The sequence below is a fragment of the Cuculus canorus genome, chromosome 7, assembly GCF_017976375.1.
Source record: "Cuculus canorus isolate bCucCan1 chromosome 7, bCucCan1.pri, whole genome shotgun sequence".
Lineage (NCBI taxonomy): Eukaryota > Metazoa > Chordata > Aves > Cuculiformes > Cuculidae > Cuculus > Cuculus canorus.
In genome coordinates, this window is record NC_071407.1 from 36,346,224 (window position 1) to 36,369,473 (window position 23,250).

At 52.7% G+C, this 23,250-nt stretch overlaps 4 protein-coding genes across 9 annotated transcripts in view; 2 read left to right on the plus strand and 2 right to left on the minus strand.

Annotated features, from left to right (window-relative positions):
• The window catches only part of TUBGCP2 (tubulin gamma complex associated protein 2), a 35,623-nt gene extending 32,391 nt beyond the window's left edge, over positions 1–3,232 (minus strand). The window contains exons 1-2 of one of the 4 annotated variants that reach the window (XM_054071686.1): positions 3,173–3,232; positions 166–329 (exon numbers count right to left, since the gene is read on the minus strand). In XM_054071686.1, coding sequence (XP_053927661.1) covers positions 166–329; positions 3,173–3,206 — 198 coding nt within the window. In that variant the 5' untranslated portion in view covers positions 3,207–3,232. Of the gene's footprint in view, positions 1–165; positions 330–2,999; positions 3,133–3,172 lie in introns of those variants that run through there. The other 3 variants (XM_054071688.1, XM_054071689.1, XM_009561791.2) reach the window with 3 other exon arrangements.
• A 219-nt stretch (positions 3,233–3,451) lies between these two features.
• ZNF511 (zinc finger protein 511) lies at positions 3,452–11,210 on the plus strand. Of its 2 annotated transcripts, none has more exons than XM_054072126.1 (7): positions 3,452–3,659; positions 3,735–3,808; positions 5,021–5,222; positions 5,328–5,452; positions 6,637–6,822; positions 8,295–8,366; positions 9,717–11,210. In XM_054072126.1, the coding sequence occupies exons 1-6, from the start codon at positions 3,504–3,506 to the stop codon at positions 8,362–8,364; spliced, it is 813 nt and encodes a 270-aa protein (XP_053928101.1). In that variant the 5' UTR covers positions 3,452–3,503; the 3' UTR covers positions 8,365–8,366; positions 9,717–11,210. The 2 variants fall into 2 exon arrangements, with proteins under 2 accessions (XP_053928101.1, XP_053928102.1); XM_054072127.1 differs by lacking the exon at positions 9,717–11,210 and adding an exon at positions 8,869–9,688.
• Positions 11,211–19,046: 7,836 nt separating this feature from the next.
• Positions 19,047–20,436, plus strand: LOC128852713 (uncharacterized). Of its 2 annotated transcripts, XM_054071817.1 has the most exons (4): positions 19,186–19,252; positions 19,432–19,507; positions 19,606–19,664; positions 20,208–20,436. In XM_054071817.1, the coding sequence occupies exons 1-4, from the start codon at positions 19,245–19,247 to the stop codon at positions 20,422–20,424; spliced, it is 360 nt and encodes a 119-aa protein (XP_053927792.1). In that variant the 5' UTR covers positions 19,186–19,244; the 3' UTR covers positions 20,425–20,436. The 2 variants fall into 2 exon arrangements, with proteins under 2 accessions (XP_053927791.1, XP_053927792.1); XM_054071816.1 differs by having other exon boundaries at positions 19,047–19,664.
• Positions 20,437–20,933: 497 nt separating this feature from the next.
• On the minus strand, positions 20,934–23,203 carry ECHS1 (enoyl-CoA hydratase, short chain 1). The gene is made up of 8 exons (XM_054071815.1): positions 23,044–23,203; positions 22,092–22,289; positions 21,894–22,021; positions 21,714–21,813; positions 21,506–21,610; positions 21,303–21,422; positions 21,151–21,218; positions 20,934–21,075 (listed from the first exon to the last, which is right to left on the minus strand). The coding sequence occupies exons 1-8, from the start codon at positions 23,147–23,149 to the stop codon at positions 21,010–21,012; spliced, it is 891 nt and encodes a 296-aa protein (XP_053927790.1). The 5' UTR covers positions 23,150–23,203; the 3' UTR covers positions 20,934–21,009.
• Between the last annotated feature and the right edge of the window lie 47 nt (positions 23,204–23,250).

Genomic DNA, 23,250 nt, shown 5'->3' on the forward strand with positions numbered 1-23,250 from the left:
GAGGAATGTTTATCTTGAATTTCTCCTTTAGGGAGGACCGTGCTTTCAGAGCTGATGTAACCTCTATCAACAAGCAAAGGACGCACACTGCCTCAGGAGTCCTGCTGGCCTTCCCATAAGGTCTGAAACACATCTCCGCTGCGACTGTAGCACGGCGATGCTTACCTTCGCACTGTGTGCAGAAACGGTCGTGGTAACATAAGGCGTTCGATTCTTCTGCAGAAGATCAATGTAGACTTCGGCTCCTTCTCCGCCGTGAACACGAAGCAGGCTGAGCAACTCATTGACGTCATGGTGAATGCGGAACTCACTCATGCTACCAGCCGAGGCTACAAGTTCCACAGGACGCAGAAACTCGTTATTTTACTACCGCAAATGAAAATATATCAGCACAAACAACATTTCCTCACTACGTTATGAGCCTGTAAGGTATGCCAAAACAGATCAGAACAAAGAAACACATGGAGGAGGAGGAAGCAAGCAAAAAGAGATACTCATAATCATGTCCGATTTACCTATACCAGTACAAACCCCACCTTACATGCATGTGAGCCAGCAGAGAACTTTTCAATCCCAGAATCGCACTGGTGGTCAAAGAATTACTGAGTTCCTGTAAACGGTTTGTGTACTGACAGACTGCAGACACAGCTGGAACCGCTGGCTTCAGCCATCTGCCCACACTGCTGCTTCTAAAGTAGTTCAAAAGCAGCTTCTCCATGTTTAGAGACCTTTCTATTCTACTGCCCACTTTATTAATCGATAACCGCCAAATTCTGCAAAGTTACTTAAATGATGGCTGCAGAATTAAGAGCGATTGAAGCCTCATGCAAAGACGGAGTTTAACATGCTGATGCAGAATATCAAGCATATGAAAACGCTTTTGGTTTGCCAAAATCATTTAATTATTTAGGCCGGAATGGATCTCTGCAAGCCTCAGTCCAACTCTCCACCCGAAACTGACTCAGGGGACATGCAGGGACTTGTCCAGTCCAAGCTTAATTATCTCCAAAGATCCAGATTCCCCACTAGTCAGGGCTCTAACTCTCATGTGGAAACACCTTTTCCTTCCAGTACCCAAAAGGGCTACAAGAAAGCTGCGGAGGGACTTTTTACAAAGGCATGGAGTGATAGGACAAGGTGGAATGGCTTTAAATTGGAGAGGGGCAGATTTAGACTAGACATGAGAAGGAAATTCTTCACAATGAGGGTGGTGAGGCCCTGTCCCAGGTTGCCCAGGAAGCTGTGGCTGCCCCATCCCTGTAGGTGTTCCAGGCCAGGCTGGATGGGCCTTGGGCAGCCTGAGCCAGTGGGAGGTGTCCCTGCCCACAACAGTGAGTTGGAACTGGATGATCTTTAAGGTCCTTTCCAATTCAAACCATTCTATGATTCTACGCCTATCCATACATAAGTACTTCTACTTTTATATGAATGGTTATTTATTACTTACTTTGAAAGTAATTATAATAAAGAGGGGGCCAAACTTTTTAGCAGAGTCTTTTGCAACAGGACAGGCGTAATCGTTTTAAACTAAAAGAGTGGAGCTTCAGAATAGATAGAAGACATTTTTTTTTGCAGAGGGTGGTGAGACTGATACTGACAATGCCAGCAAATGAAACTCTCTCAGATTCATTTTGGTGTTTTAGAAAGCAAGCATCCTTTATCAGGCCTGGGCAACGTGAGGGAGTGATCTCCATCAATCATGTGCAGCCAGACAAGAACTGGGAGAGAATATACTTCCAACTTACAAGCAATGTATAAATTTCCCCAGAAATTTTATGCATCTTCTGTTACTTTCCAAGTGTTCTGAAACTTCGCAACAGTCAAAACTCTTGCTCATTTGGAGCTGGCTTCAGCTCTCTGCCTGACCTTGGATTTGAGTTAGGGAAGTACTGCAACTGGCGGTGGTTACAGAAGAAGAGACATCTGTTCAGGACAGATCATACTGAACACAAGATGCTATCATCTTCAAGGAATAATGTCTAGAAAAGCATCATTTTAAAGAAAACATTCTATCAGAAGAACATTCTGTCTAACTTTAAAAAAACACAAACCCACAACTGCTCAGACGAAACTTAACTCTACTTTAGCTTAAATAAAAATATTCCACCTTGTGACGTTTCAAAACATTCCAGGTATTGTTTCAAGACACTGGCCCAGGTTCCCTAGAGAGATAGTGGATGCCCCATGGAATCATACAGTGGTTTGAGTTGGAATGGACCTTAAAGATCATCTGATTCCGATGCCCCTGCTAAAGGCAGGGACACCTCCCACTGGATCAGGTGCCCAAGGCCCATCCAACCTGGCCTTGGAACAATTCCAGGGATGGGGCAGCCACAGCTTCCTGGGCAGCCTGGGACAGGACCTCACCACCCTCATCATGAAGAATTTCCTCCTTATGTCTCATCTAAATCTTCCCCTCTCCAATTTATAGCCACCCCTCCTCATCCTATCACTCATGTCTAGTCTAAATCTGCCCCTCTCCAGCTTAAAGCTGTTCCTCTCCATCCTGTCACTCCATGTCTTTGTAAACAGTCCCTCCCCAGCTTTCCTGTAGCCCCTTCAGGTACTGGAAGCTGCTCTAAGGTCTCCTCTGAGCCTTCTCTTCTCCAGGCTGAACAGCCCCAACTCTATCAGCCTGTCCTCGGATGAAGGTGCTCCAGCCCTTCCTGGAAACGCTCAAATGAGATCGGATGGGGCTCTGACGGAGCTGGAGACGTCCCTGCTCGCTGACAGGGCGCTGGACTGGGTGGGCTTTAAAGGGGCCTTCCAACACAAACCGTTCTGTGACAGAGGCGGCCCCGCCAGCGCCCCGGGCCCGGAGCCGCCTGGGTCACTACGACCCAAGGACTCAGCCCGAGGATTCCTCCGGGCTCTCGGGGCTCTATGGGCCGCTCCCCACCACCGCGGGACGAAACCCGCCCCCCGGCCGCCAGGGCCACACCCAGCGCCGGCCCCACCGCCCCACGCGGGACACCGCGCCCAGCCCGGCCCGGCCGCACCTGCCCGCCGGAAGTGCCCGCGCCGACCGGAAGCGCCTTTCGCGCGCCCGCGCTCCCCCTCACCCCCCTGTCAGCCAAGAGCTCCTCAGTCATTCGAAAGCGCCCCCGCGCATGACCACACCCCCTACATGCATTAGTCTCGCAGCGCCCTCTGCGCGTGCGCACTACCATACCCCCACCGGGCCCTCGGTGCACTCTTTTGCGCATGCGCTCTCTCTAAGAGGAACTCGATTTTCCGCTAGGCGCATGCACACTGTACCTGTCACGGAAGCATTCTGCGCATGCGTATTGACCCTCGGGCATTGGAAGCTTTCTACGCATGCACACTGGCCCGCCCGTCACGGGATGCTTTTGCACATGCGCACTCCCCGTACCAGGAGCGTGTCGTACATGCGCACTGCCACTCACGGAAACCTCTGCGCATACAGATGTTCTCCTTCAGGCACAGAAAGCTTCTCCTGCGCATGCGCACTGCCCTCAGTCCTGGAAGCGCCAGGGCCCGCGATGGCGCTGGTGCCACCCGGGCTGCGCCGCCGCCTGCAGGAGGCCCCGGCCCCGCTCCCCGCGCTGCTCCCTGCCGTGGCCCCGGTCCCTCCCCCGCCACCGTTCACCTTCGTCCCCCGGCGCCACCGCCTGGACCGCGTCCACGCGCTGCTGGAGGTGCGGGGCTCTCCCGCGGCAGGGCCGGGCCCCGCGGCGCGGCCCGGGCTGCCACGGCTCTCTCTCCTCTCCTAGGATGGGGACGTCCACAGGCACCTCTACCTGCGGGGCGTCCTCAGCGGCCTGGCGGAAGCGGCGGAGAGGCCCAGGTACGTGTGGGGATCCACCCGGCTCCCTGGAGGCCAAAGAGGAAGAACCTGGGGAAAGGAAGAGGGCACCGGTGCGCTGCAGAGCGGCTCCGTGAAGGAAAAGGAGAAGATCTCAGCACCCATCTGAACGGGTCAAAACCGGGCTGCTGCGGTGGGCTCTGTGCCTGCTGGAGGAGCAGTTACACTGAGAGCTCCCTGTGAGCGGATGTGAGCTCTGCAGCATGGCTGTAGACTGCGATGGTGGCTGAGTGAGACAACCTGAGGGGCTACAAGAAAGCTGGAGGGGGACTTTTTACAAAGGCTTGTAGTGGTACAACAAGGGGGAATGGCTTTAAACGGGAGAGGGGCAGATTTAGCCTATATATAAGGAAGAAATTCTTCACAATGAGGGCGGTGAGGCACTGGAACAGGTTTCCCAGGGAAGTCGTGGCTACCCCATCCCTGGAGGTGACTGTTTACAAAGGCTTGGAGGGATAGGACAAGGTGGAATGGCTTTAAATTGGAGAGGGGCAGATTTAGAGTGGACATGAGGAGGAAATTCTTCACGATGAGTCTGGTGAGGCACTGGCCCAGGTTGCCCAGGAAAGCTGTGGCTGCCCCATCCCTGGAGGGGTTCAAGGCCAGGTTGGATGGGCCTTGGGCAGCCTGATCCAGTGGGAGGTGTCCCTGCCCATGGCAGGGGGTTGGAACTGGGTGGTCTTCAAGGCCGCTTCCAACTCAAACTATTCCATGACTTAAGTTGCAGGGTGTTATTTCCCCAAGAGTGGGAAAGCTGCTCAGACAGCCCGCGTTAGGAAGAGTAAGGAGAATTCATCCTGCTTTTGCCTGCTCTTGCATATGAGACTGAAGAAGTGTTTTGAGGCTTGTATGAGGTCCTCCTACAGTTGCCTATTCAACAGCATTGGCACAGAGTTTTAATCCATGGCTGCAACATTAAGGTCAAACAGCTTAATTTTCACGTTGCTGCGTGTTTCTTAATCAAAGTACCACTTCATTGCATGGTAATTTATACAATGCTCAAGCCCCCACGGCAAATAAGAGATTGTGACTGCCAGCACCATCGTAATCTTCATTCCATTGCACCTCACAATTAATCTAAATGTTATTCACCTGAAATGCCACAAGTAAATACAGTCATTTAGGGGATTATCTGGAGCTTAAATTAAGTCTCTGATTTCATTTAAGGCGTGGGTGTCCTACCTTTGCCTACAGGGTGTCTGAATTCAGTTGCCACATCTCTGGGTGCTGCCAGGTCTTTGACACACTGGAGGGCTACGAGCACCACTACAACTCACTGCACAGGAACGTCTGCTCCTTCTGCAAGCGATCCTTCCCATCAGGGCACCTGTTGGACATTCACATACTGGAGTGGCATGACTCACTCTTCGAGATAATGGCCGAGAAGCAGAACATGGTGAGTGGCCATGCCCAGCCCTTCAGTTGAGGCTGGCGCGCATGGCATGGGCTGGCACCGCTTGCCTTTTCCAATTATGTCTTTATTGTTTCCCCTGCCTTTCAGTACAAGTGTTTGGTAGAAGGCTGCACAGAGATGTTCAAGAGCAGCGAGGACAGAAAGAATCACTTGGTCACCATTCACCTTTACCCTGCTGACTTTCGCTTTGATAAACCTAAGAAGGTGAAAAGGTAACTGCAGAGCTGCAATGCACAACTGATTTTCCCTGGCAGAGGTGATGTTGTTCTCTGCTGTTGCATTCCCTTTCCAGAGGAAGCAAGTTTATACCTTAACAGGCTCAGAAATGACATTTTTGGCTGCTTATAAGAACAGGTCAACTTGCAAATCTTTCTGTGGCAATGTTTTAGTTTATCTTGATGTTGAAGCGCATCTTATTTCTCTCCCTGTGCTGCTCCAGGCTCTGCTTCCTTTGTGCCATCTCAAGTGTAAACGTGAAGCCCAGCATCCCTCTGCAGTACTTTGTGTACGTTTCCCACTTTGCTGTCCAATCCCTTGCATTATTCTTGTTCCCTAAAACCACAAGTTGAGCAGAGGGAGGCTTTGTAAGTTTGGCACGTGGCTTTCTCAGCTGGCTGCTTGTTAGAGCCGACTCCTGACACCAGGAATGCTAGGGCCCACCTCAACCTGCACGGTCTAAGAGGGAGGGTCAAAAGGGTTCTTTTGATATCTGTGTGGCGAATCGGAGACTAACAAATCTCCCAGGAGAAATTCAAAAACAGTGAATATTAGACACAGCCAAAATCACAAAGCAGGTACTCGGGTGCATTCCGAGTTGCAGCTTCTCAGAGTTGCAAAACCAGATCCCAGCCTGATACCTTGGACACAGCCAAGCTGGCTGAACAAACTACAGCACAACTTTGATTAAATCCAATATACCGCAGCACCAAGGAAAAAGAAGATACAGTAAGATAAGTGGGAGAAAGAGAGAAAAAGAAGTAGCAAAGAAAAAGAAAAATTATCACCACTCCAGTAGGGCACAGAGGTTCCTCAGGAAAATGCAGTCCATCCAGCAGCAATTCTTCAGGAACATGTTGTCATATAATCATAGTTTGGGTTAGAAGGGACCTTAAAGATCATCCAGTTCCAACCCCCCTGCTGTGGGCAGGGACACCTCCCACTGGCTCAGGCTGCCCAAGGCCCTTCCAACCTGGCCTGGAACACCTCCAGGGGTGGGGCAGCCACAGCTTCCCTGGGCAACCTGAGCCAGTGTTTGCTCTGCCAAATCTCTGTGCCCCCGTGCAGTAACCCAACCCATCTTGGACCTGACCTGTTTCATCATGAAATACCTTTCCTTTCTCTGCTCTGGGCTTACGTGGCAGCTGCTGAGGCAGGATGTAAACTTTTGTCTCTGCAGTGGCCCCAAGCACATGAGCTCTTCCACGCAGCAGGGTGCCAGCGTGCCGATGGATGTGAGCATGGAGACGTTGGAGCAATGCCAAGTGGACCCCATGGAAACAAGGCCCAGTGAGAACATGGAGATCCCTCAGCCTGCAGCCAGCCCCAGTCCTTCGGTGCCAGAGAAACGACTCTATAAATCCAGGTCTGTACCGTTGGTCTCCACAGCCAAAAATTTCTGGGGCTGGGACTGTATAATAATTGCATTTTGTAGCGCAATTAGAACTAGGGTATAGAAACAGTAGTGCTCAGGGTGTTTCTGTGTTGGAGATCCAAGAGGTAGGATTTCCACGTAGGTTTTAAAAGCCATTTTTAAAAGATGAAAGTGTAAGGAATTACAGAGCACACCTGTGCTGTGAAAGCTGTGTGGGGTTTCTGTTAGTCTGCCCACCCATGTTCTCTTCCCAGGATATTGCAGAATGGCGTGGGTCTGAAAGTAAGAACTCTGTCCTGAAATAGTCAAACAAGTTTTGTTCCTGCTTTCTGCTACTTTCCTGTCTTAGCTGGCTTGGGGCTGAGCTGTTGCACTGGAGCTGTCTGTGCTCCCATGCAATCACAGGACAAGGCACAAAGCAGGTGAACATCCTATTCTGGACCTTAGGTTTTGCAGCATTGCAGCTTTTTCTGTTTGTTTTTGTTAATGAAATCTTTACAGAAAGTTGAAACTGAATTGCCTAATGCTGGCTTGAGTTTGAAATGGTGATGTAAAGCCTGTAGGAGATACAAGGTAGCCATCAAAAAGTCATCACCTTCTTCACAGCACAGAGTTCACTGTCATTTTATTCATCGTTTTAATTGTCTCAGTGTGAGGACTAATAGGGTTTTGCCTGAACTGTTCCAGTTAGCAAAGGGATTATTGTGGCTGAAGTTTCCCACACCTGTGATGCACTGGCAGTCTAGGAGCAACGTGATGAGCCCACAGCCACGCTGAAATGCTGTGTGAGGAGACCCATTTCTGTCTTCAGCTGCCTTCCATTTTCTCTGGCGCCAGCAATTGGCTCTGGCTCTGTCAGATGAGATGAGCGTTGCTGACACGGGGCTTTCTGATTGGGTTGTGGAGTCTAAAAGCACTTCCAATGCACTGCGGGGAGTGGGTTCTGCTTTTGTATGTTGTGGTTTGCTGGAAAAAATCCTGTTTTCAAGCAGCTGCCATGGTAATGTTTTAAAGTTCACTGCTTTGTTCAGTGTAACAGCTTGTAAAGCCAAAAGAAACTCCCTCAAGTTCGAGGTGATACTGCAAGTCAAAAGGAAGGTTTGCTGCTGAAGGGACACACTTCTACTGCTGCTTCTGCTGTCCTGCTCTTCGTGACCATGTCCTTCCAGAACAAACCACCGCAGCGTGCCTAATGGCATAGGACACTGTGTAACTCCTCGCACCTGGCTGTGAGGAGAGGAGAGGCCTTCAGGGTATAAATTTGCAGAACAAATGGGAAAGCAGAGCAGTTTCACCTATTTTTTAGTTATGCTTTGGTGATTTAGGTGTTCTACTCCTCTGATACCTTGCTCTTCGTGCTCTGGGACCTTGAAACTTTACACAAAGCATAAAGCATCGCAGTGATCCTGCGAGAGACGGGCTGTTAGCTGTTAACTTTTATTAAAGTGTGTCTCCCTTTCCAGGGTCCCATCCACCATTTGCTTTGGACAAGGTGCCACCCGAGGATTTAAAGGACCAAGGAAGAAAGTGTGAAGGTCAGTGCACAGATGTGTGCAAGAGGAGAAGGCACCAGCTGCCGCATTAGTGCTGGCACTGTGTCCGAGCAGGGGTACCTGCAGTTCCATGGGAGTGTCCTTCTCCATACTCGGAAGGCAGAAGGGTGAGAACAGGGATTGTGCAGCAACAGTCCCTTTGTGTCCATGTGCCACCTCCTTTTGGCAGCACTGCAGAGCCAACCCGTGCTTGTGATGAGACACAACAGTCTCTTCTGACACCCTCTGAAATCCAGCTAAATATAAATTCATCCACCTTGGTGCTGTGAGTTTTTGTATCTCACCCGTGCCAGGACTGCCCTGGGCAGCAGTGGCTTTCTGGAGAGGCGATCACATCTTGCCTGAGCTTGGAAATAGCAAATGCTGCTTTGAAACCACAGGCAGCTGTGAGTGTTGTGTAGGCTTTGTGAAAAAATCATGAGGAATTGCTGCCAGAAATGCAGCAGGGGTAACACCGAGCAAAATGTGTTCCCTCGTCCTGCAGGAGCAGCCCTGTGGCGAAGGAGTTGGGGTGCTGGTTGATGAGACATTCAACATGAGCCGGCAATGTGCGCTCGCAGCCCAGGTGGCCAACCACGTCCTGGGCTGCATCTAAAGCAGCGTGGCCAGCAGGGCGGGGGGTGATTCTGCCCCTCTGTTCCTCTCTTGTGGGACCCCACCTGGAGTATTGTGTCCAGTTCTGGAATCCTCTACATAAGAAGGGGATGGAGCTGTTGGAACGGGTCCAGAGGAGGCTACAAAATGATCTGAGGGCTGGAGCACCTCCCATCCGAGGACAGGCTGAGAGGGTTGTCGTTGTTCAGCCTGCAGAAGAGAAGGCTCTGAGGAGACCTTAGAGTGACATTCCAGTACCTGAAGGGGCTACAGGAAAGCTGGAGAGGGGCTGTTCACAAAGGCACGGAGTGATAGGATGAGGGGGGGTGGCTATAAATTGGAGAGGGGAGGATTTAGATGAGGCAAGAGGAAATCCTTCACAATGGGCGTGAGGAGGCCCTGTCCCAGGTTGCCCAGGGAAGTTGTGTCTGCACCATCCCTGGAGGTGTTCCAGGCCAGGTTGGATGGGGTTTTGGGCAGCCTGAGCCAGTGGGAGGTGTCCCTGCCCATCGCAGGGGGGTGGAACTGGATGGGCTTTAAAAGGTCCCTTCCAACCCAAACCATTCTATGATCCTCGCAGCCTCCTCAGCTGGCCTGGGCACAGGGCGTTGCACTTCCCTGCTGGCCCTGCTTGCACAGAGGGGAATCAAAATGAAATCCAAAGGAAGAGCGTGTAGATTACTACAGTTAATTTAATTTTTCTGATTTCATTCTTTCGATTTCTGGCATTGCTTTTAGAAGCTCCCAGCAAAGGCAGTGCTTGGCACAGCATGCAGACACAGGATGGGATGGGCTGAAGTACACACCGGTGGCTTGCAGAAAGAGTCCTGGACTGCAGTGGAGCACGGTGACGTGGAGCTGAGAAGAAATCAACTGCTGGAGCTGAGACTACATGAGAGGAAAAAAAAAGATTCCAGAAATTCCAAGGAAAAACTCTGCTGCCTGTACAGAAGCTGGAACCAATGACAAAAGAAACCAGAAAAAAAAAAAATTGGTCCTTAATTCCAACCTTCTCCGTCTCCCTGAAGTCAGCTCTGCTCCCCAGCGCTTGCTCTTAAACCCACGTGAAAGGTTTGCCTGGACCAGGAAAAGCATCCGGGTCCCTTGCAGCTCATTTCCATGGGGAGTTAAAATAAGTGACTTCCAACTGGTTGAATAAATAAAAAGAATTTTTACAAAATTGCCTTGAAGAGAATTTTATGCTGTTTGAAGCCCAGGCAGAGTCAGATGTGAAGAATGAACCTCCCTTTGTTCCATGAGCCCCAAAAAGCAGAGTGAGGTGGAGGTTATTTTTCCTTGTGCCTTTCCCTTCCTTTTTCATCTTATCCTACCAGGAGAAAAGATTCTTTGGAAATGTAAGGCCAGGCTCAATGTACCGCCGCCAAGTCTCAGGGTCCTGTTGAAGTGTGGCACTTAAAAAATTGTCCATAAAGGGGGGAAAAAAGAGGTTGCTGAAATGGCATTTATCCAAGTAGCTTAGGATCTATAATTGCTTTTTTCACCCTCCCCCCTCTCTGGGAGGAACAAGGGATAAAAAGGCCTTTGAAAAATCCTTGCCAGTAGCCACCTCTGAGAACCCTCACACACCCAGAGCCCACAGCCACCCCTGAGGACTCGCGCACCTCCTCTGCCACCCACGTGTTGCAGGAGGAGGGGGAACAGTGAAGAGCTGGGGACAGGCTCTGCTTATTGGGGAGATGTCGGTTGTTTTTTGATGGCATAAAGATGAAGCCCCTCGCAGCAAGGGTTGGGGAGACCTCACCCACGGGTGGACATACCACGTGGTCTTTCCCTTATCTTGTCGCCAAGAATCATCAAGATTAACTGCTTGGGTACGGCTAAGCTTTAATGTCTCTGGATGGGATTAATTTTATCCGTTTGGATAGGCAGTGAGGTTCCAGGAATACGGTGGGCTTGTCATTTCGTGGAAAAATTATGATGGCACCTCTGTGTATATGAAGTTCTCTGAAATCACTGTTGGGTAGAAGCACTCTGAGGACAAATCCCAGTGCTCCTCCAATGCTGTATAAAAAGAATAGCTACTTAATAACCACACTGGTTATTGAGGGTAAATTTATTTATTTCATACATAAATAGTCGTCTGCTTCCTCCTCTCCTGGGACTTTGGCCACATTCCAGGAGGAGGAGGGGCAGTAAGCGGCAGGAGCCAGACTCGACTCTTTGGGGTGACGTAGATTGTTTTTGCAATGGTATAAAGGCTGAGGAAAGAAATGCATTGGTGGGTTGGGAAATTCACCTCCTTCTGTTGTAGGAGAGAGGAAGGTGCCTGTGTGATGGAGATGGAGCCCATCAAGCTGCAGATGCCCCAGGGGCAGGCTCAACACCAAGGAAGAAGTCAGAAGAGATTCTCCCCTGCAGCACCCCACATTGAGCAGCTCCATGTTGGAGGCCACCACCCAGCTGGGACATCTCCTGGGATTCCCCATCTTTGCAGGAGCTGCTGAGGCTTTTGGGGTGCAAGACAGGAGCACATCTCCCTCCCACTCCAGAGAGCTTGTCTGCTGGCAGGAGGACAGACCTGCCCACCCTGCAGCACTCATTGTGGTGTTGCAAGAGTTTTCCAAGCTTTGTGATACACCCAGAATTTCCAGACCCAGGAGCGTGGTCTAACATCACCGGGCTGCAGGGTAGAGCTTCAAGCAGTATGGGGTGTTGGGGATGTCCAGGCAGTGGCAGGGCAGCCAGCGGCAGAAGGCAACCATGGCCCTGAAGAGGCTCCTGTCCCCTCACTTGCTGCATTGCTGATGAGCAAACACCAGCCCTGGCAGCCTCTTCAACCCCTTTCCTTGCCCAGAACACCTCCTCCTGCCCTTCCTGGGGGCTTTGGGGCAAGCAGATCTCCTCGGGCTGGCTTTGGCCCTTTTGCAGTGCTGCAGCCGCCGCTCTATCGTGGGTCGGTCTCAGGGGACAAACCTTCAGCTTCTGACAAGCTGGAAAAGACTGTGAATGACTGAGGAGGCTTTTAGCTGTCCGCCGCTTCTGCTCAGCACTCAGCGTGCACTCACAGCTCAGTTAGTGAGAGATCAAATGTTGTTGTTGCTTTATTGTCACATATGGGGAGGCACAGCCCGCGGTGCCCAGGGCCTGCACGCGCCCCGCTGCACGGGGAGCCCAAGGGAATAAAGGCTGCAGAGCCTGGGTCCGTGGGAGGTTGCACGAGTCCTGGTTATCCACGGTTTCAATACAGGATGGGGGATGATGTGATTGAGAGCAGCCCTGAGGAGAAGGACTTGGTGATGCTGATTGATGAGAAGCTCGACATGAGCCGGCAACGTGTGCTCACAGCCCAGAAAGCCAACTGTGTGCCCGTCTGCATCAAAAGAAGCGAGACCAGCACAGCAAGGGAGGGGATTCTGTTCCTCTCTTGTGAGACCTTGTCTGGAGTATTGTGTCCAGTTCTGAAATCCTCAACATAAGAAGGAGATGGAGCTGTTGGAACGGGTCCAGAGGAGGCTACAAAGATGATCGGAGGGCTGGAGCACCTTCCATATGTGGACAGGCTGAGAGAGTTGGGGTTGTTCAGCCTGGAGAAGAGAAGGCTCTGAGGAGACCTTATAGTGACCTTCCAGTACCTGAAGGGGCTACAGGAAAGCTGGAGAGGGGCTGTTCATAAAGACATGGAGTGATAAGACGAGGAGTGTGGAGAGTTTTGTAGAGACGTGGCTTGAGGAGAAGGGACGTGAGAAAATACAGCTGGTGAAGCAATAGCAGCCTCGTACAAGGACACAGTCTCCTTGAGCAAGAAGTTAGGTGATAACGGGATATAAAAACAGGACCTCGAAAAACCACAAACATCCCAAGAATGCAGCAATAGAGGCAGGGCTGACACTCTGTATCGGACCAATGACGAGCCGTACTTTTGCAATATGTATGAGCCTTATTAGTGCTATTATAAAAGCATGCCTATCGCATCAATAAACTGAGACTTGTTGATCATCATCGGATGTGCTTGTCTCCCATCGACTCCGTCAAATGGTGACCCCGACCGACCGGACACCACGGACGAGCGACGACCGGGTCGGGTCCCGAAGCAGCCGGGACGGCAATAAGCGCGAATACAAAAGGTGACCGTATAGACGAGCCCGGCCGATACGTGCTGCCGAGACCTTGAGGGGTGCAACAGCGCTGACGAATTAGGTATGGAAAGGCAAGCAGCATATGATTTATTTACCGCTTTCCTGCAAAAGCGGCAGGTTAAGGGAATAGATTTGCAGAAGGAGTTACCGGGGCTTTTAGTATACGGGCATGCCAAGGGATTGTTCATAAATCCGCATACTGTACATGAGCTGACAGAGTGGCGAAAGTTCAGGGATGTGTTGTGGGAGGCTACACTAGAGGATGATATAACGGCAAAAAATTTGGGAAAGCTATGGAGGGTGGTACATAACGAGCTTTTACAGCATCAGGCAGAAAAGAAAGCAGCTGAGCAAGCATCTGCTGCTCACACAAAAAATAGAAGCCATGAAAGAGAATTGTCCCAAACCACTCTGTTACCCCCTACGGTCACGCAGGTGGCTTTACCTCCCCCGCCACCACCGCCTTCTGGCTCTGGTTCAGAGGCAGCTTCTGAGCCGTCCGCACCCCCCAAAGAGCAGGGGCCGTCTGCACCCACTGAAGAGCAGGGGCCGCGGCTGAAAGCACCCCCGGCCGTTCTCCCTCTGGACAATGAGCCGATTCCTGGGGCAAAAAGCAACCTAGCGGAGGTCATTGCCAGGGAGCGGAGAGAAGCTTGGGCTGCGCTTGCAAAAGACGGCTTGGAAAGAGGAGATGACGGTGCGGTTAATGCAGCAGCACAGCTAGCACGCCCGGTGACCTTCCAGGCTCAGAGGGGAGGACTGATGGCAACAATTACTGCCCTTGATTGGAAATTGCTGTCACAGTTGCGATCTGCAGTCAGACAGTTTGGGGTGACAAGTGAGCCAGTAAAGCAGATGTTAGACTACATATGGGGCACTCAAGTGCTTCTGCCCGCTGATTGTAGAGGAATAGCAAAGTTAATATTTACACAGCATCAACAGCTTTTATTTAATGCACATTGGCAAGCGATTGTTAACGAATGCGTGGCAGTACAGAGGCAGCCAGCGGATCCTCTTCATGGAGTGACAGCTGATGAGCTTATGGGGCTGGGAGCGTTTCTCCGCATGGAAGCTCAGGCTATGGTGGGACCAGACAAGTGCCGAGAGGCTATGAGATTGGTCAGATTGGCTATAGATAAGGTAAAAGAACCTGGAGGAGTACCCGTATATATGGGAATCAAGCAGGGTCGGGAAGAACCGTTTGGTGCATTTATAGATAAGGCTGCTGCCGCAATAGAAAAAGCAGGGGTACCCGAATACGTGCGAGGGGCACTGCTAAAACAGTGCGCTCTTCAAAATTGCAATCAGGCTACACGGAGTGTGATTAACACCTTGGGTGCAAATTGGACCATAGAGGAGGCATTAGAAAGGATGGCTCAAATGCCGTTAGGATCACAAGCATTTTTAGTAGATGCTATTAAGCAGCTGGGGCTGAGATTACAGGAACAGGCAAAGGCTTCACAAAATCAGCTGTTAGCTGCTCTCGCACCCCTTCAAGCGTCAGCCGCAGTTAATTCGGCTCCATCAGGAACCCGTACGCGATGCTACAGATGCGGAGACATGGGTCACATGCGCCGAGAATGCCAGGCTACAGGGATATGGTGCCGAAAGTGCCGTTCGGATACTCACACTACGGGCGCTTGTCGGCGGAGGTCGGGAAACTCCGGCAGGAGCGCTCAGACACAAGTCGCCGCTGCAGCTCAACCGACCTTCCCTGCCCCCAGCCTGCCACCACAGGGAGCCTCGGGCTGGACTTGGCAGCAGCAGTAGAAATCACGCTAATGACATCGCACCCACAAAAGATCCCAACAGGAATTAAAGGACCTATTGTTATACAAGGTCGAGCGGTGGGTGCACAGCTATTAGGACGATCGTCTGCCTCTATGATTGGATTATTTGTGTTACCTGGTGTTATTGATGCGGACTTTACCGGAGAAATTATGGTTATGGTGCATACTCCTTTTCCACCCGTTCAAATTAATAAGGGACAGAGAATTGCTCAATTGGTACCGTTGGAGCAAATGACAAAAGGGATAAAGCCTATAAGGGAACAAGAGAGGGGAGAAGAAGGTTTCGGATCCACTGGCGGCCTGACTTTGCTGACTTTAAATCTTAATGAAAGGCCCAAGAAAAAAGTGGAGGTGGAATATCAAGGACAAAAGAGGTCATTTTCAGGCCTTTTGGACACTGGGGCTGATTCCAGCATTATTAGCCCTAATTGCTGCCCTCCACATTGGCCTTTACAACCGGCTGCCACCACAGTGACCGGGGTTGGGGGTTTAACCCTGGCCAGTCGCTCCCCTCCTATCAAGGTGAACATGGAAAACAATTAACAGCTACTTTCTCGGTAGTTCAATTGCCACCTACCGTGCAGTGCCTTCTAGGGCGGGACATTCTGACCCAATTGGGAGTGGTGCTAACCAATGAGCACCCTTTGGGGTAGTGGCCGTTGCCTGGACTTTCCCGATTCCCATTACCTGGAAAACCAGCTCTCCGGTGTGGGTTAAGCAATGGCCTTTAAAAAGGGAGAGTCTCCTGCGTGCTCATGATCCAGTGAAGGAGCGATACGAACAGGGGCATCTGCGACTATCCACAAGCCCCTGGAACACTCCAATTTTTGTGATCAAAAAGAAATCGGGAAAGTTTCGTTTGTTACATGATTTGCATGCCGTCAATGCCCAAATGGAACCCATGGGGGCTTTACAACCAGGATTACCTAATCCCGCAATGATTCCTAAGGATTGGCCACTACTCATTATTGATCTTAAAGACTGCTTTTTTACTATTGCCCTTCATCCACAAGACATGATGCGATTCGCATTTACATTGCCTGCACTTAACAGGGAGGGGCCGGACCAAAGATTTGAATGGACAGTACTCCCGCAGGGAATGCGCAATAGTCCTACTTTATGCCAAATTTATGTTGACTCTGCATTACAGCCCCTGAGAAAGAGATGGCCGAATGTAGTGATTTATCACTATATGGATGATATATTGTTTGCCCAACCAAAACCTTTTACTGAACAGCAAATTCAGGAGATACGGACTGCCTTGGCACAATTTTCCCTTGTTATAGCCCCTGAGAAAATTCAAACAACAGCTCCGTGGAAATATTTGGGATGGACAATGTCGGAACAAATAGTTAAACCCCAAAAACCGCAGCTACAAACAAAACTCACAACTCTGAATGAGGCTCAGAAGTTACTGGGCGATCTTCAATGGTTAAAACCGATTGTTGGAATACCGAACGAACTGCTGGACGAATTACGCCCACTTCTCAAAGGCACGGACCCAGCAAGTCCGATCCGTGTTATTCCAGAACAACAGCACACTCTTCAGAAAATAATGGACTGCGTTATGCAGGGGCAGGTCCATCGGCGAGATCCAGAATTATCCATAGACCTGACCATCTGGAACGGTCCCAAATACCTCCTTGGGGCACTGACTCAATTGCAAAAGAAAACGGGGGGAGATAAGGGTATTGGAGTGGATTTCCCCCCGCGTTACAACAAACCAAAACTCTGTTTCAAAAGGTCGAAATGCTGGCGGACTTAATAAAGAAAGGCAAGGAGAGAATGCTACAAGTAGCTGGAACCGAGCCAGCAGTAATCAGGATGCCAATTAAAAAGGATACCTTGGACTGGTACTTGTGTAATAGCGAGGAGCTGCAGGAGGCACTTTTAGGTGCGAGCTGCCCCATTAAAACAGAAAAGCTCCAGCAGGCGCCAGTTCAATGGATAGGGGAGTGGGATTGGATTACTCGGCCAAAACGAGAAAAGTCCCCTATTGCAGATGCTCTTACGGCATTCACGGATGCTGGCAGAAAATCCAGAACTGCTGCAGTAACATGGCAAGAAAAGGGACTATGGAAACATCAGATTTTACAAGCAGAAGCCGCAGACTGTCTACAGACTACGGAACTTTTAGCGGACCGATATGGGTGCCTGCAAAGTGGACTAAACCTGTTCTCGATGCAACGACTGCCAAGCAATCTGACGGAGGAAGACAAGAGGAGAACAGAAGAGAAGCTGCCACTGATGCTACGACCGCTGCTGTCACAGTTGAAAGGATACTCGAAAGCCGTCGACAGGGCTTTGAAGCACTGCCAGACCTTTGAAGGACTGATTACAACTATTGGACGGTTCTCGGGAGTTTCACTGCGGGGGCCAGTGGGTCAACATTGTCTTGACTCTAATAGTCCGCGTTGCGCTGCTTGGGTGGCTTTACACTGTGAGGGTTGCGATAAGATCTTTTGGATAGAACAGTCCCTCGTACGTGACTTATGGTGTAACAGGTGTGCATTTAACCATAACTTTAATAACTGGCAGAGAGAGCTGCAAGAGCAAACAGGGCTAGCAACAACCACGGCCTTAGCGCTTTATGAAGCACCTGAACAGAAAATATTGGCTTACTACCGTTGGGAATTGGAGAATATTGTTGAAAGGGGTATAGTTCAAGGTAGATCTCATATTATCTCTGCGAGGTGTAGGAAATTGGTACCCATAACACAGCATTCCGTGGTAGGGCCCATAAGAGGAGATCCTGACGGGGAATTGGATCAGCGCTTGAGCAAGTTACAGGAGTTAAAACTGCAACGGCTAGGAACAGTAAGGGTTAAAAGGAATAAGAAAAGAAGGAAGCGGGAAGAAAAATGAGGCTTAACTGTATTGTGTTGTTTAGTGCTGTAATAGCCAGGGTAGCAGGAGTTACACGCTTTAATCAGCCAAGAGATAACATCTGGGTAACATTAGCAAACCAAACTAATCAATAGTCACTTTGCCTTAGCTTAGGAGGGGTTACTAATCCTTTCCGAACTTGCCTGATAGGTTTGCCTGTTTGTTCCCCAGGGGAATTTTGTGGTTTTGTGAACGAAAGCAGCCTGTGCAAAAACTTATTGAGCGCTGAGGGCTGTAGCCAGGTGTCTCCCGAGTGGGGAGGTAACCCTCAGATTGAGGATGGCTGCCAACAATGTGAGATCATACTGTCCTTGAACATCACCCTGCACTCTCCCCCAGAGGAATTAGATCTCTTTGGAAGTGCCAATGCCAGTTTATCCAATGCCAAACAGGGGCGTTGGTTCGCTTTTGAGCCACTGAACCCAAATGACTTTAACAAGAATCACAAATATTGGGCCAGCCTAGACTCATCCCTGGAAACAGGAACAGTGAATAGCCAGCTTTACTCCCGATGTAACGGTGCCAACATTACGGCCCCGAAGAAATTGCCCCCCCGGGATATTTTTAATTTGTGGAGACAGAGCTTGGAATGGTATACCGGCAAAGCCACAGGGAGGACCTTGCTACTTGGGGAAATTATCGTTGTTCCATCCTAATGTATCCTTATTAATGCAATGGAGTCAAACAGTTGTATTCAAAATATGGTCAGTCGAATGATAGAGAAAACTTGGCAGACGAACCTTCTTGCTCAGAAAGAAAACGGGGGAAGTGTGGAGAGTTTTGTAGAGACGTGGCTTGAGGAGAAGGGACGTGAGAAAATACAGCTGGTGAAGCAATAGCAGCCTTGTACAAGGACACAGTCTCCTTGAGCAAGAAGTTAGGCGATAACGGGATATAAATGGGATATAAACGGGATATAAAAACAGGACCTAGAAAAACCATAAACATCCTGAGAATGGAGCAATAGAGGCAGGGCTGACCCTCTGTATCGGACCAATGATGAGCCTTATTACTGCTATTATAAAAGCATGCCTATCGTATCAATAAACCGAGACTTGTTGATCATCATCGGATGTGCTTGTCTCCCATCGACTCCGTCAGAGGAGGAATGGCTTTAAATTGGAGAGGGGAAGATTAGAAGGAGGAAATTCTTCACAATGGGAGCGGTGAGGCCCTGTCCCAGGTTGCCCAGGGAAGCTGTGGCTGCCCCATCCCTGGAGGTGTTCCAGGCCAGGTTGGATGGGCCTTGGGCAGCCTGAGACAGTGGGAGGTGTCCCTGCCCATGGCAGGAGAGTTGGAACTGGATGATCTTTAAGGTTCCTTCCAACTAAAACCATTCCATGATTCTATGGTCCCTGGAGGGGACCTTTGCCCTGGAACCCTGAACGGCACCACCCAGCGCTGCACAGGATGGGCAGCCCGAGGAGTAAAGCGCGGCCGTCACCAGCGGGCAAAGTGCGGTGCAAGGGTTGGACAGCTGGAGGACAGCAGCCATGGAACGGTACGGTGGACAGGGCTGGAGGGCACAGGGGGGCAGCAGGGGGAGCGCTGAGGGGCAAGAAGGAGCTGTGGGTGCAGGGACTGTGGGTGCAGGCAAGCACAGGCAGGAGCTGTGGGTGCAGGTGGGCACCAGCCAACACAGCTACTGCCAAAGTGGCTCCTCTGCCCTCTCTCTGCCAGCCTGGCAGCTGCGCAGCTCTGCATCACCGTCCTGCTGGGTACTGCCCTCCTTCTGCCCGCACCCAGGGGCACTCAGGTGAGCCCCTAACCTTTCTTTACCTTGCCCTCCCGGACACAGGGCAACCCATGCGTGATCTGTGCCACCCCCTGGCACCCCACCTTCTCTTCCCGCAGGCTCTAAGCAACACCAGGCAGAAGAACCTGGCTGCGGAGCAGGCTTTGGCCAAGGAAATGTAAGAGGCGGTCACGCTTCCCGCACCTTCGGGCACATCACATCTCCCTTGTAAAACCCAACAAAACAACATCCCCGAACACAAAGTGTTTTAGAGGGGAATAAACTTATAATCATAGAATTGTTTTGAGTTGGAAGGGACCTTAAAGATCATCTAATTCCACCCCCCTTGCCATGTGCGGGGACACCTCCCACTGGATCAGGCTGCTTAAGGCCCCATCCAACCTTGAAAACTTCCCTTGTTGCTTTGCAACCCCCAAAAATCCACGGGCTGCCAGTTCTTGCTTCCCTCTAACTCATGCAGATGCTTGCAGAAGCCCCAGCTGGTTTCTCTTGGCTGCAGAGCTGCAGGTACAGTGGATCGGATGGTCCAGACCCATCCAGCCCACCGGTGGGAGAAGCAGCTAAACAAGCCCCTTTGCTCCCAGAGATCCTATCTGTAGCCTCCCGAGGTCCTGATGGGGTGGGATCTCCTGGGCAGGGAGTATTCAGTAACTCTGATGCACCGCGATATTGCCTTGCGGTTTCTGCTCCTCTCTTCCAGCATCCTGGACGTACCAGCCGTGGAGCTGCCAGAGGGCTCCAAATTGGTGGAACCGGGCATGCCCCAAGTCCTGGAGGGACCAGAGGAGGATCGTGACAACCTCCATCACCCTGAGGATGATGCCAAGGAGGTTGATGCCCACAGAGCACTCTGGAGGCTGGTCCCGAAGGTGCAGAACAGCCTGGAGGAAGACCGTGACCATTTCCACCACAGTTGAGTGGAGACATACCTGGGCTATGAGATGAGGCATAGCAGCCACTCCTGGGCTTTCCTGTCCCTCTCTACTCACCCCTGAACCCCTTCAATAAACCCATTCCCCTCTCTGCATCCTGGTGGGCTCCTCATCGCTGCCAGAGACCTATCACCAAGCGCAGGGCCCTCAGACCTGGGAGATCCCCCAACTTAGGCTCACTCTAAGACCCTGGGCAGGATGAGGATGATGCCTCAGGGCATGGGGCTCAGCCCACCACTAATCACCCATCACCCCAGCCTCTGTTCAGCCCAGGAAGGTGCCACAGGCCACCCCCTCCTTAAAGGATCTGCAGACCTGCTCCTCCACATGCTGCTCTTGTCCAGACAGTGCCAGAAAGCAACATGATGGAGTTGGGGGGGGTCTCAGGGGACCCCATAGCAAGGACACCCCATCTCCCAGCAGTGCCAGGTAAAGCTTTTAATAGCCATGGCAAACGCAGGCCCTGCTCCTGGCTGTCTCACCCAGGCCACCAGGTCCCGGCCTCCTCTGCAGGGTGACGCAGGGGACAACGGGGAGCAGACACTCGTGGAGACCTGCACCACCATGGGCTCAGCTGTCAGTGAAGTTTGCCTTGCGCTTCTCCACAAACGCTGTCATCCCCTCCTTGCGATCACCCTGCGAGGAGCGGAAAGGCAAGGTTGGTGTCAGTCCCGCTTTTCCCCTCCACGATGGGGCTGACCCTCTACTCACGGTGGCGAAGGTGGCATAAAAAAGCCGCTTCTCTGTCCTGGTCCCCTCCGTCAGTGTCGTCTCGAAGGCTAAGAGAAAGAAAGAAGTTGAGAAGATCCCCCTGCCCAGCCCCGTAGCCCCCCGGGGGGTCCTGCTTGGCCACCCAGCCTTACCAGTATTGACTGACTCCTTTGCCATGGCAGTCACCAGCTTGGAGTTGTTGGCAATCTTCTCGGCACAGGCGATGGCTGCGTCCAGCAGCTTCTCCACAGGGAAGACCTTGCTGACCAGACCTAGGATGGATAGTGGGAGGCTGGAGGGTGGGGAACGGCTGCCCCCCGCAACCCCCGGCGCTGGGAATGGCCCGCGCCCCTACCTGCCTCCTTTGCCTCTGCTGCTGAAATACGGTCCCCAGTGAGGACCATCTCCATCGCCAGCGACTTCCCCACCGCTCTGGTCAATCTCTGCGTCCCGCCAGCACCTGTAGCCATCAAAGGAAGGGAAAGGTCCAGAGAGGATCCTTGGGTGTCCCTGCTGCTCTCGCTGCAGGCGGGAGGCCCCCCCCGGCAGCTGCCCCTGCTCACCTGGGATGGTCCCCAACAGGATTTCGGGTTGCCCAAACTGAGCCTTCTCCCCGGCGTAGATGATGTCGCACATCATGGCCAGCTCACACCCGCCGCCCAGCTGGGACAGGGGAGGAAGAGGAGGGTCAGGGGATGCCGTGGCCAAGAAGGGGGTGGGGGGGACGGTGGGGGGGGACTCACGGCATAGCCGTTGACTGCGGCGATGATGGGTTTACGGGCAGTGGCCACCCTGTCCCAGCCGGTGAGGAAGCTGCTGCTGTAGCACTCCTGGAAGGTTTTATCCTGCATCTCCTTGATGTCTGCGCCGGCTGCGGAGGAAAACAGGGTGGGAGACGGAAGCCTGCGAAGCGGGGCGGGGAGCGGCTCCCCCTGCCCTACCTGCAAAGGCTTTTTGGCTGCCAGTGAGGACGATGGCCCCAACTTGGGGGTCGCTCTCCAGTTCATCCAGCGCGCGCCGCAGCTCGTCCATCAGCCCCGCGCAGAGAGCGTTCAGCGCCTGCGGCCGGTTCAGCTGGATCAGGCCCACGCTCTGCCGCGACCCCGTCTTCTGCACCACCAGGAACTGGAACGGGGACCCTGCCCGCCGCCCCGGCACCCTCCGGTTAGCCAAACGGTGCCTGCGGCCAGCGCTGGATCCCCCTGTTCCCGCACTGCCCGGTGCTGGATCCCCCTGTCCCCGCACTGCCCGGTGCCGGATCCCCGTGTCCCCGCACTGCCCGGTGCCGGATCCCCGTGTCCCCGCACTGCCCGGTGCCGAATCCCCCTCTTCCCGCACTGCCCGGTGCCGGATCCCCCTGTTCCCGCACTGCCCGGTGCCGGATCCCCGTGTCCCCGCACTGCCCGGTGCTGGAACTCCCTGTCCCCGCACTGCCCGGTGCTGGATCCCCGTGTCCCCGCACTGCCCGGTGCTGGAACTCCCTGTCCCCGCACTGCCCGGTGCTGGATCCCCGTGTCCCCGCACTGCCCGGTGCTGGAACTCCCTGTTCCCGCACTGCCCGGTGCCGGATCCCCCTGGTCCCGCACTGCCCGGTGCGGCGCTACTTTAAGGTGACCTTGAAGGCGGCGGGTGCGTGCCAGGGTTAACCGCTGACAGCGGGACCAGGGCTCCCGCCGCGATCCTGACCCGAACGGGTGACGGGACCGCCCCGGGCCGGTGCATAGGGCCAGGACCCGGTGTGTGGTGCTGGGACCCAGCGCAGGCCCCGGTACACGGTGTGGGTTCGAATGCGAAGTGCGGGACGTGGGTCACAGCACGGAGCCCCCGGCGCGGAGCCCGCCCGTGGCGAGCGGCCCGGCCCGGCCCCGCCGCCCCCGCCCGAGCCCCGCTCACCGGAGCTGCGGGGCCGCGCCCCGGGAAGGGGGCGGAGCGGCGGCGGGAGGAGCAGAGCGCGGCGGGGCGCGGCGGAGCGGAGCAAGGCCCGCAGCGCGGCGGCCATGGCGGAGCGCGGGCCAACACGAGACGGGACAGCACCGCCCTATCGGCCGAAAGGCACCGCCCCTCCTTCCCCATTGGCCGAGGCGGCCCCGCCCCTTGCCG

Coding starts and splice junctions, on each gene's coding strand:
- ZNF511 (XM_054072126.1), top strand. CDS start 3,504: ATGGCGCTGGTGCCACCCGGGCTGCGCCGCCGCCTGCAGGAGGCCCCG. Junction 5,223..5,327: donor TGGCCGAGAAGCAGAACATG/GTGAGTGGCCAT, acceptor CCTGCCTTTCAG/TACAAGTGTTTGGTAGAAGG. Junction 6,823..8,294: donor AAACGACTCTATAAATCCAG/GTCTGTACCGTT, acceptor CTCCCTTTCCAG/GGTCCCATCCACCATTTGCT.
- LOC128852713 (XM_054071816.1), top strand. CDS start 19,162: ATGGGCAGCCCGAGGAGTAAAGCGCGGCCGTCACCAGCGGGCAAAGTG. Junction 19,665..20,207: donor CAGGCTTTGGCCAAGGAAAT/GTAAGAGGCGGT, acceptor CCTCTCTTCCAG/CATCCTGGACGTACCAGCCG.
- ECHS1 (XM_054071815.1), bottom strand. CDS start 23,149: ATGGCCGCCGCGCTGCGGGCCTTGCTCCGCTCCGCCGCGCCCCGCCGC. Junction 21,814..21,893: donor CCGCAGTCAACGGCTATGCC/GTGAGTCCCCCC, acceptor CCCCTGTCCCAG/CTGGGCGGCGGGTGTGAGCT. Junction 21,611..21,713: donor CCTGTTGGGGACCATCCCAG/GTGAGCAGGGGC, acceptor TGATGGCTACAG/GTGCTGGCGGGACGCAGAGA.